This window comes from Oryx dammah, unplaced genomic scaffold (assembly GCF_014754425.2).
Source record: "Oryx dammah isolate SB20612 unplaced genomic scaffold, SCBI_Odam_1.1 HiC_scaffold_17, whole genome shotgun sequence".
NCBI lineage: Eukaryota > Metazoa > Chordata > Mammalia > Artiodactyla > Bovidae > Oryx > Oryx dammah.
In genome coordinates this window covers 34,905,334-34,917,523 of record NW_024070201.1, presented here as the reverse complement: position 1 = coordinate 34,917,523, position 12,190 = coordinate 34,905,334, and the positions used below count along the sequence as shown (strand labels likewise).

The window sequence follows — 12,190 nt, the reverse complement described above, 5'->3', positions numbered from 1 at the left end:
GTGGGGGAAGGGAGGGAGGGGAATGAATCCTGGGGAGCCAGGGACAGCTGGACTTCCCAGGCAGGACATGGGAACCCAGTGAGCAGAGGGTGGGGTCCTTCATTCTGTGTCACCGTCCTCTGCCCAAGTAAGGGGCCGTGTGCTTGTCTGCTCTCCCAGGGGCTGACCCTGGCTTGTTTCCTAGGAAGAAATCAGTTTTAAATTGAGATATGCTTTGGGGATTTTTTCCTCTTAGCAAAAACTCTTTCCTTTCTGTCACTGAAGCTTTTTTCTGGATGATATGTTTTTGATACTGAAATAGCAAAGACAGGGAGTCCAACTGAGCAATGCCTCATTTATCCAGCACCGTCAGGCAAGGAATGAGGTATTTCTACAAAAAAAGGGCACTTTCAGAAAGCTCTTAAACTTTTTGATGGAAAGCTTTCTAAAAGTATGTCCTTCACTGCCTTCATGGAATACTGAATATAAATGTGAACTTTCTGGGGATGAATCAGAGTCATTACCAAAATCAGTAATACAGAATTTCTTAGAAGGTAGTGTTCAAAACCATTTGCTTATCTAGTAAAATGCTCCCAAATTTCTGTGTTTTCATTTCCATTTCAGATTGACATAAAATGTTTCTTCTCCCTCTCAGGATATTAGCTCTCTCTCTTTTCTAAGAAATAACTTTCTCTTTGTCCCCTCTTAATGTGAGGCTTTTAAGGTGCTACAACTTAGGAATTCAAGTGATCGAGTCTATTAGGATTAGAAACTCAGCTGACGGGACCCACTTGCTGTCCTTCTGTCTCCCTCCCTCCATCTGGGCCTGGTACCCATCCGGGGACATCCTCACACACCTGGTGTCTGCCACTGCTAGGGGCCTTAGTAGACAATCTGTTTCCCCTCACTTGACAGTAATTTATTTGGGAGTAACTGTGGGGATCCCATGGACGGAGGAGCCTGGTGGGCTGCAGTCCATGGGGTCGCGAGGAGTCAGACCTGACGAGCGACTTCACTTTCACTTTTCACTTTCATGCATTGGAGAAGGCAATGGCAACCTACTCCAATACTCTTCCCTGAAGAATCCCAGGGACGGGAGCCTGGTGGGCTGCTGTCTATGGGGTCACACAGAGTTGGACACGACTGAAGTGACTTAGCAGCAGCAGCAGCAATGGGGACTGTCACGTATTTTCTCTGTAACCTCAAAGCGCAGCCTAGAGCCCAAAGTACTGAGGATATTTGAGAAGCGTTTGCTTAGTGAGCCTGTGAATGTAACAAAACCAGGTGTGCTGGCTGTGCTCAGGGCCTAAGTCCTCTTTCTATGGGGTAAAGGTCACAGGCTTCAGGGCAGAGGCTACAGGACAGTGTTTAGATAGCTCACAGGCCCTTTAAGCTTCTAAATTTAGCTTCATTCCAGAGAATCGAGGCTACTAAACATAGTCACAGCAGTACGTTACATCTAATTTTCTTTTTCAAATTGCACTTTGTGATAGCAATGCTTAAATCCATTCAGAATATTAACTATGAGTACACAACTGTGGGTCCAACTAAATCACCAGAAAAAGTGAAGTTAGCAGGCACTCGTTCATTTGAAAGAGTCTTGGCGTCAGAACAGAATTAACGGTCACCCAGGCATCTGACTCCCCTCCCATACACTCGAAGACACCTACGCTCAGGGCTTAAGATGGCTGGACACAGCTCCTGCATTCCCACCTGCAGCCTCCCGTGGGATGCTATAAGAGCTGGCCACGTTTCAGGCATTGCCTCTACATCTCTCAAAGAGGAGGGTGACGGGCAGGTGGGTGTTTGTTCTAGTCCAGATCTGGAATGTTTTCAAACATCAACACCTTGTCCCAAAGTAGGGCCACCCTAATATCATGGCTACGGTAGAATCTCAGGACACCCCAGCTCCTCCAAGGTGACCAGGAACTGCTGCTCCCTCCCCAGGAACACATGCTCTAGGGCAGCCCTCACCATGGAGGCGGACGAGTGAGAATGGGAACACAACACAAGCTGGTGGCAAGCTAGGCAAGGCCCCGCTCCGCCCCCCGACGGCAGCACAAAAGATGGAGTCACAAAACACTACAGATGAGAGGCTCAGCCTGGTGCACCAGCCAAAACGCTGAGGGAGCTTCAGTAGAAAGAAAATAAACCGAAAATGACTTGCAGGAAGCCTGGGGGCGGTCAGGAGAGCCCCTGGTTAAGCAAGTGATGGAGTCGGCACTGAGCCAGAAGCAATGGAATGGCCCCGCCTGGAGACACAGATCAGGTCATCTTACGCTTCTCCTGGGCCGACAGCCCCGTGCTGACTTCTTCAGCACTTTGTAAAGCACGTTGATCAAAGGTTCATTATTTTTTATCTGTTCCAAACAGAAAGGCAAATACAACAAAACGTAACAGGTAAGACATCAAACGACATTTGAAGGAGCCAGAATTTGGGGACGTGGCAAGGGGAAACCTTAGGAGGATGTGTGTTGTACAGTTTTAATGAGTGGGTCTCAGCTGGTTATGCTGCTTCCCAGCCAGTGGACCTTTCCAGATTTCAGTTCCCGCATCTGTAAACCGGCCTCCTAAGCGCTGCCTGGAGGGTGTTCGTGAGAGCGCCGATTTCAGTGCCCATGTCCTTCCTGGTTCTGAAGGCAAGAGGGGACTCTGCTTCTTCCTGCATCCTCCCCCATCACATACTGAAAGATACCGAATCTATGGTTTAGCATGGAGCCATGCATTAGTCTCAGCCCCACCACATTTTCCACCTTGGGTCTCTCAAACTCTCGCTGCTAGACCTAAACGATTGTCTTACCAATGACGCCAAATGATTCCAGCTCCCGTGAGGGACCACTCTCCCCACCTGCCAAGACTGGATCTCATCTCTGCCTCCAACACTGTGATCACACAGGAGCTTTCAAAAATACTGATGCCCGAGTCCCACTCCAAGAGAATTTGGATGTAATTGGTCTGTGGTGGGGCCTGGGCACTGGGATTCTTAAAAGCCCTTCTGGGTGAGTCTAATAGGTAGCCAGGAGTGGGAGCCACTGCACTAAGAAGGGGTTCTTAAACTCGAGCGTCCTTCAGAATCACCTGGAGGGCTGTGAATATACAAATTTGCTGGGCCCCATCACCAGTGGTTCTCACTAAGTAGCTCTGGGGTGGGACCCAATATTTCGCATTTCTGACAAATTCCTAGGAACTGCTGACACTGTCAATCTGGGATCATATTTTGAGGATCACTGCTTTGAAACCATGTTTCTCAGCCACAGCTACACATAAGAAACACCTAGGGAGTTTTTGTTTCCTTCCTTCCCTCCCATTCTTTCCTTCTTAAAGGGTGATACCTGAGTACTACCAATTAAATCAGAGTCTCTAAAGGGTAAGACCCAAGCATCCATATGCATTTTAAAAACAACTGGTTGCTCTAGTTCATGACCAAGGTTAACAACCTCTCTCCAGAATAACAGACCTCAACCTTTTGTGCACAAGAATCCCGCCAGAGCTTGATTTTTAAAAACACAGAATTCTGGGCATCATTTCCAGAGATGCCCAGCATCCTCCAGACCTGCAGTTTTTTAAATCAAGCTCCCAGCCATCCTGAGACAGATGATGTCCCAGACCATGACTTAAGAGACTCTGCTCCGGAAACAGACTCTGAACAGAGAAGCCCCGATCTCAAGCTCAGTCAGGAAAAAGTCCAGAGACCAGGCACCTGGAGCCACTGATAACATCTCTCACCAGGGACCAGCGCCCCTCTGGGGCTGACTGCAGCTGCTCCACCTGATGTGGCTGCAGGTATACCCTCTCCCCACCTCACTCTCCCAGCTTTCCAGTTACATAAAAATAGTTCGAGCTGTCAATAACTGCAAATCCTCACACCTGCTTCTTAGACCTGGCTTAGGTGTAGGGTTCTGAAGAGCAGAACATTAATGCCAAAAATACAACTCCGTGAATACAACTTCAGGGCAGGCTTAGTATCAGTACATGGCACTGGGAAGAAAGGAGGCAGGTGTGAAGTTAGTCATAGGGTTCGAATCTCAGTTGCCTAACTTTGCAGAAATTACCTCTCTGGGTAATTTGATTAGTGTGGTGGGGATAATAATTCGTATTTGCTCGCAGAGGATTTAAGTGAGACGATGAACATCAGGTGCCCAAACAATGCCAGGCAGGAACAGATGCTTAATTCAACATGAAATCCTTTCCACCCTGGCAACATCAAGTAAAATGCCAGGGAAATAAACATTTCCAAAGAACACTAACACACAGCATTTTTTAAGACAGTGGAGTCTGCTTCTACTTGATCCTTTGGTACCCCAGAAGGAATGCTCAGACCAGACTCCACAACACATGGGCAAGCACACACCACCAACTGGTTCTGGAAGATGAGGATCAGCTGATGGGACATAGGCTTGGGATCCTCAAGTCTGTGGCATTTGGGATAGAGACATGGGGGACCCTAGGCCCACCTGGTGGGGGCAGGGAGACTATCTTTCTCCAGAAAGGCTTAGCTCTCCTCTTGAGGACCCAGGAAGAACCTCTCCCAAGAAGCTGGTCACAGCAGGGGTGTGCTCAGCGGCATCTCCGCACACAGGTTGGGCTACACACCCGTTCAGATGTCAACCTTTCTGAAAGTGACTCACAGCACAAACCCCAGCATCTTTCCCCACACGTGCTGCTGGTAAGCCAAGTGTCTCTCACCTGCTGGTGCTGTCACTGGGGGACGGGTTCTCTAAGAGGAGCTTAGCAACTGGAGTAACAACTCTAAGAGCAGGGAAGTGCTGGCATCAACACAGCTGTTTTTCATGGCAAACAGTGACAATTTCCCATCACAAGCTACTGTTTTGGTCACACACGGCTCCTAGCTGGTAAAGACACAAGGATCCACCTTGCCTCTCTCTATCACATCATGCACATTTCCTGGAAGAAAAATCCCAGTTCAGCTCCATAAAAAACCGAATGCCTTTGGGTCCACAGTAGTAGAGGCGGTATTGTAAAAGCGGCCGGGAGGCAGGGGGCTTAAGAGCACCAGTCTCAGAGTCAGTGCTACACCCAAGTATGGATTCCTCAGTGACTACCAACACAGCCTTGGGAAAGTCGTTTATTTCTTTGAGGTTTGGTTAGTGAAAAATATAACACCACCTCCTTGATAGGGCTACTTACAGGGGTTACTTAATTGAATAGAAGTGAAGTAATACATGGTGACTGACACACATACCCTCTGTGGCTATTCAGTTTCTGTGGGGAGTCAGTACTCACAGGGCCTTCTGGCTCTGCTCTATTATCCTGTACCTCAGTTACCCCTCCCCTCTCTCTCAATCCCTTTAGTTCAATACAGGTTTGATCCCTGGGTCTGGAAGATCCCCTGGAGGAAGCCATAGTAACCCATTCCACTACTCTTGCCTGGCGAATCCCATGGGCAGAGGAGCCTGGTGGGCTGCAGTCGATGGGGTCACAGAGAGTCGGACATGACTGAAGAGACTTAGCACACACACTACTACAATCTTTAAACAAACCTGAGCTGGATCTTCTCTCTGGGACCCACTGTGAGATCAGCTATCCCACACAGATGGGAATCAGAAGACAGCTATTTCCTGTGACTCTGGCTCAGGCGCTTTATTAAGTTCCCATGCACCAAGCACCACGTACGCTGAAGAGTTCTACAAGGTACACTTGGGCTGCCGTGAGCCACGCCTCTCCCACAGGCCCAGATGACATCACAGATGCTCTACAAATATTTCTGTGTGGCCTGCATGGCCCCAGAGCCACAGTGAAAGAAGAACTGGACGGGGGCATGGTGAGGTCAGGGAACAAGGATGTGGGGATACCCTGAGCAGGTATAGATCAAGGGCTACTGATCCTTGCTCTAGGTCAGACGGGGAAGGTGGGCATGGCGGGAGGACCAGCCCAGGATCAGAGTATTGGAGGCTGGGCTGGGTTGCCCATCTGGCCCACACCACCATGTGTGAGCACTTCCTGAGGGCTGACTGCCATCACCAACAACACTCATTCATGTTCTGCATGACCTAACGACCACATAAGCTAGGAGACATCCTGGTTTTGAGAGAACCCTCTTTGTTTAGCTTAACTATGAAAGCCAAGTCTGACTTTAGTTCACTGCACTTTCCGTCCTAAAGCCTAGGACAGATTCAGGAACCTGAACAATCTGCCCCCACGTCCCCAGAGCCCCAGCCACACCCTGGCTCCCACCGTTCCCTTCCCTTTAATTTCAACCAACCCAAGCCCTCTGGTTCTTCAAGGCTCCAGACACATGCCGCCTCCTCCAGAAGCCTTGCTGACACGTCAGCCCACGGGGATCCTTACTCTTTCAGATCTGAGCGCTGAGCCAGACACATCTTTATACACTCCTTGCCATAAATCTGTGTTATTTCAGGATATTTTCCTTCCCAAACCCAGAGCATTTGGAAGTTTCTCAAGGAAAGAAAGCCTCAGTTTTTCTCTTGCCTCTCCCCTAGTTTCTCCGAGCTGGGTATAGCACAAATGCTCAAGTTAGTAACAGATAGGTAAGTCAACTGAGCAATTCCTAATCAAAGGCCTCGATCTTGCCTCAGAGTGGGGAGGCCTCTCATCTGCTGCCTGCGGACCTAGCACTCATCGTCCTGCTTCTGCAAGGCTGGATGATGAGCCCGGGTTAAAAATATGTCAAGCCAGGTACCCTGGGGGCTGAGGGAGGCATGCCTCAGTGACCGTCACCTGGGTGTCCTCCCTTGGGGGCCCTTGCCCGCCCTCTCACACCCATGGTAAATTAAAGGTCACATTCCTTCAGTCTATGTCCTGGCTCAGGCATAAGAAGTGCTTTTCACAGTGGGAGATTTCGGAGAGCTGTGGGAACAAAACAATAGCTGCTCTCTTCCCGGCAGAATGCCTCTCGCTTCTCCAGCAACTTGCCCAGCTCTCTCTGTGCTCTGGAGGTTGATTTAGAGCCTGAACTTCATCACCTACAGGGAGGGGTCTGATGTTCATCTCCTAAACACGGGTGGAAGACCACAGTACCCCTCAGGGCCACAGGACTGTGTGTGGTACCTGCTCCCCCAGCAACAAAACTGAAGCCACTAAACCAGCGGTGCCTGAAAACACGCATCAGGGACACCCTGTGAACCAAACCCATCCCCACCCCACTGGAGGCTCTGAAGAAGCAGCTCGGTATCATCTGGAGAGACCCTGTGGTTCTAACCAAGGACAGGAAGAGAGCAAGAGTGTGTGCCCTCATTTTGTAAACCAGAAACCTGGCAGCAAAATTCATAAGAAACTAAGAGCCCAGCATCGGAGGCTATAAGAAATAAAACTCTTCTGAAAGGGAGAAACTTCCAGATATAAAATAGATAAATCATGAGGCAGTAATATACAGCATGGTGACTATAGTTATTAATACTACATTGCATATTTGAAAGTTGCTCAGAGAGTAGATCTTAAAAGTTCTCATCACAGGAAAAAAGAATTCATAACCAAGAATGGTGATGGATGTTAATCAGACTTACAGTCACTTCTTAACACATACAAATGTCATTTTGTTGTACACCTGGAACCAATACAATGTAATATGTGAATTCTATTCCATTTGAAAAATGAAATTTTCAAAGCCACAGCAACCAAAGGAAAAAAAAAATCAAAAACACCAAAACAAAACTTCTGCCTTCCGATTCAGATAGGCGACATCTTCATTTGAAACCCAGATTTATAAGACCCGCAAGGCCTCTGGCTTTGGGGCTGGTCTCTGATGAGGCTGACACTCAGAAAGGTAAGCGCCAAGGAAAGCAGACCCCTGAGGCCACTCACCTTTAGGTCCAGGTACTCCAGGTCTTTCTTCAGCTGGAGGTAGGTATCATCAGCCTTCAAATGAAGCAGAGAGAGGAAAAAAGCCAGCTATGAAAACCCAAAGGTGTCCCTTCGAGTGTGAATCATTTACATGGTGCAGCTTCAGGGACAAGAGACCACAGAACAACATATCCGAGCCACAGAGGAAGCACAGATGTCTTGGTGCAGCTCAGAGCCCCTCAGCATGGCGGATCTCATGGGCGCACCATGTGAGGAAGGCCAGTGTGCCCCCACCACGGGCTGGGGACAGTCTGAGGGGAGCAGGGGGCCAGCACACATCGCATCAGAGGGCTGGGACAGCAGCGCAGCTGAGGTGGAGGTGAGCTCCGGACACAGAGCTAGAGGGGTCTCCCTGGGGGACATGCTACGTTCCAAACCTGGTCGCCAGACCTCTGCACTGTGCAGAGGAATATGACCCCTGATCGCTGCAGACTGGTGCCTGGAAGAGGCATGGAGATGACGCAGGTGACCCAAGGAGGTCCCCTTATGACCTTGGGTTCCCGGAGGATAAGCACCTGAGGCTACATAAAGTCCCCTGGAAGTTCTGGTTCCATTTGCTCAGCATGAAGTCAAGGTGGCTGTGCCGGGAGCTAGATCAGGAAGGTCCAGGCAAACCGACCTGCCTGCGTCATCTCTGACAGTCTGTTGAGTTCTTCAGTATAATGACCAGAAGCAGTGAGAATAAGAAAAAGACTCTCTGATTCCCTAGAACTGGTGCTTTCCACGTAATGGATTACAGAAGCTAACTGCGAGGCAGAGGGACTATGAAAGCTTCAGAAAAACAGTCCCGGCACTTTCTCAGCCAGCTCAGAGGCGTCTCAGCAAGCCAGGGCTGCGAGGGTGTTCTGGGTTTACAGCTCTGATGTAATGCCAACAAAAACAGGGACTTCCCTGGTGGTCAAGCTGCTGTGCTTCCACTGCAGGAGTCATGGGTTTGATCCTTAGTCGGGGAACTAAGATCCCAAAAGTTGTGTGATTAATTTTTTTAATCCCCAAAATTAAAAAATAGACTACAGGCTTGCTGAAATATTTTTTAAGAATAAATAAATAATGCTAAAAGTTTAGGCAGTGTTTTAAAGCATAAGAAGGCCTTAAGGACCATGGCCAGGGACACCAGTGGCTTCTAAGATCTTATTTCTGACTCTAAACTGTCTCCTCACCCATTCCTACTTCCTTTGTCAGCCCAGTTCCACAGCAGTAAGAGTGACAGCACGAGAGCAATGTTATTAAAAAATCACCCAAATTCACAACTTAGGATTTTTGCATATGTTGCCTTAGATTCATTTTTCCAAAGACACTTCCCAAGTCCTTCAGGTCCCACTAAAATAGGACAGGAAAGGAAGGTGACAATCCCTCACCCTCCTCATCTGTCCTCTACCTACTTCTGTGCAGCTGGGAGGCCAGCCTTGTGTGGACCAGCATTTTCTTTAGGATGATGTCCAGGATAACAACTGCCTGGCCACGCAAGGAGCTTGCCTGCAACCCCCCCATATCTTGGAAACACTCTGCCAGAGAGGACCTGCAATTCGGCTCTGGCCTTGCATGCCCCTGACTGCAGGATCCTGGGCAAATCACTTCCCCTGTGAAGTCTCACCTAAGCTGTTCCAGGTTACTGTGAAGTTCACCAGGCTAAGGGGTGTGAGGATGCTCTGTCAATCAGCAGGGCACTGTCCAGATGAGAGGGCGTGATGCCTTCTTCTGGGCTGACACACACCTTTCAGCATCGCAAGGAGTGCCCAAGGTGGCAACAAGGATGACAACCAGCACAGCCCTTGGACATGACCACACACCAGCCTGGCAATCACTACTCACAGGCAAAGAAGCCACAATCCAGGTCCCTCACACCCCATGCAGCCGCCCCCCCTGCTCCCAAGCACTAGGGGCGCGGGCCTCATGACGGCCGCACGGTGTCCGGCAGTAGCATCCAGAAGCAAACAGGCAGGAACAAGGGAGAGAGCCAGACAGAGGACAGACTAGAGCACGGGCACGAGGCAGCACAGGTCAGCATGGCACTCCCTGGTCCCCAGGGTGGCCCCCAGCCCTGAGAGGGCCCACCAGTGCTGACCTGGCAGGAGGGAAAGGTCAGCTGGTGCTGCAGTAACTGGCCGATGGCGAAATTTCGCACACTGGCCAACCTGGCCTGGTGCTGCCGTAACTGGGCGAGAAGCAGTGAGAGCTCCTCCAGCTGCGGGTGTGCAAGACACATCGTGAGGAAATGAGCCACCGCGGGAGCACGACGCTATCATTACTCTTCACTCCGCTGCCAGGACAGCGCTGCCGGGACAGCACTGACGCGACACCACTGAGTAATTACGGCGGTAATTCTGTCATTAGGACAAATAACGGCGCCGGCAGAAAGGGAGGTGCAGGACGTAGTGTGTATCAGGAAACAGCCCCCAGCAGTGCAGCCTCACCCAGACTTGAACTTTGAAGACAGGGAACTCATCAAAGCAAACGCGGGGAAGAAAGGAGAGATGCCAACAGTGGGGGGAAGGCAGCTGGCTGGAGAACGCTGCCCCCAAAAGAAGACACACCACATCCTCCTCCATTTCACAATTCTCTTCCACTTTCCCCAAGTTCTCCTGCCGACCTCGGGAGGACCCAGTCCCGGCGAGACGGGCCTGGGCAGCTCATTCGACTTCTCTGAGCCTCAGTTCCTCATCTCTAAAATACAGATTGCCTCTGACTGGCTTCCGGGAGAACCCTGACGAGACGAGCCCTTGGCAAGCTGGATCAGTTCAGTCACCCGGAACGGCAGAGGAGGCGCTGCTTACCGATTTTCCGTGTAAACTGGGAGCGCTGACAGTGTGGGTCATGTAACCCATGGAGGGCATGGAGCGTCGGTCCACATGAGAGGAGTTCTGCAGGAGAGGAGACCAGACATCACACCGGGAGCCAGGCAAGGCAGTGGGGCCAGGGCGGAGCCTCTGCCACTCACCACTGGGCCAGCCGAGCCCAGGGCTGGGCCCCTCTCAGCCTGACTCTTCACCTGTCTAACGCAGACGCACACCTTTCACACCGGGTTCCGACAATGGTTAACTGTGACAGACCCTCGAAGGCTCAACCTTGTCGGGTTCTTATAAATAACTGAACTGGTTGAACACAGACATCTTTCCCTGCCTTCCAGGCTGCAAGAAAGTCGAGTTTGAGTTGTGTGACCCTGTGCAAGTAACTTCACCCCTTAATGCCCAAAAGTTCTCAAATGTAAAATGGGCACACAGGGATCTCCTGCTTTCCAAAAATTTGTTATATGCCACTTTGATTTTACAAAAGACCTACCTTTAGTACCTGTTTTTTGATAACTGAAATCCAAAGGAGATTTTCGCTTTTACAGAAAAAGGTAATTGCTTCTTTGCTTTAGGCCATCTTGGCTTACGAAAGGTTTTACAGGAATGCTCTACCTGCAGAGAGCAGGGACTCCTGGGAAAACAGCACCCGCCTCACAGGGCTGCGGCCAGAAGAGCCTCAGTGCTGCACCCAGTGCAGCAGTACAGAACCGCAGAAGTGTTACCTAGCATTACCCTGTATCGCTCCAATGGGTGTTCAAACCATGCGAAGCTCCAACGCCATGAGGCGGGGCGGCCCGGCAGCTTGGCAGGGCCTCCAGAGTCTCACCTTGGTGGCGGGGCCCCATGCCTTCCTGGGAGAACCCCCCAACGAGATGTCTACGCTCATCCTCTGGTCCGGTGGCTTCACAGTGACCCTCTCTGCCGGCGTGTGGGGCCGCCGGGGTGGGAAGGCCCTCGGGGGTCCCGGCGGAGGGAGGTCCGAGGGAGACGGAGGCACGGAGATGGAGCGGGGCACCTCTAACATGCTCCTGCTCCGGCCCTGCTCGGCGAACTCCGGGGAGCCGGCGCAGACCGGGGCGGTGGGGCTGCCGTGCCGGAACTGCTGGCGCTGCTGCCACTCGTAGAGCTGCCACACGGTGCCGTCCCGGTGCGCCCGGCGCTCCTCGCTCGACATCTTCAGGTGGCTGGCTCGGTCCTGCGCGTACTTGTAGTCGCTCGGCAGGTTGCGGGGAGGGGGCGAAGAGCCCCCCGAGGGGTGGCGGCTGCTCCTCGGAAGGGTCTGGTAGTTTTCTGGGAAGGACAGGTGCTGGCTGGGGCCCTGGCGAGGGAGGGTCTGCTCCGGGGGCAGGCTGAGGGGAAAGGAGAGGACAGGTCAGGGGACCTGCAAGGGGTCTGCGAGGCTGCCGGAAACGCAGCGGGGCAACGCCCCAGAGCCGGGCCCTGAGGGAGCCCTGCCGGAACCCCAAAGAGCAATCAACACAGACGGCTGGCACTTCACTCACTCCCTCCCTGAGCAGAGCGCTCCTAAACCACGTTCTCCATCAACCCTACAGGGTCAACCCCCCGCCCCCCACCCCGACCAGGCCGACTTGGCCGCCCCA

General features: G+C 51.4%; 1 protein-coding gene across 4 annotated transcripts in view; it reads right to left on the bottom strand.

The window, feature by feature from the left end:
- The window catches only part of PLEKHA7 (pleckstrin homology domain containing A7), a 219,866-nt gene that overhangs the window by 27,655 nt on the left and 180,021 nt on the right, over positions 1-12,190 (bottom strand). For all 4 annotated transcript variants that reach the window (XM_040258262.1, XM_040258263.1, XM_040258265.1 and 1 more), the window contains 3 exons: positions 11,416-11,938; positions 10,575-10,661; positions 7,762-7,815 (listed from right to left, as the gene is read on the bottom strand). In XM_040258262.1, the coding sequence (XP_040114196.1) occupies positions 7,762-7,815; positions 10,575-10,661; positions 11,416-11,938 (664 nt within the window). The remainder of the gene's footprint in view (positions 1-7,761; positions 7,816-10,574; positions 10,662-11,415; positions 11,939-12,190) is intronic.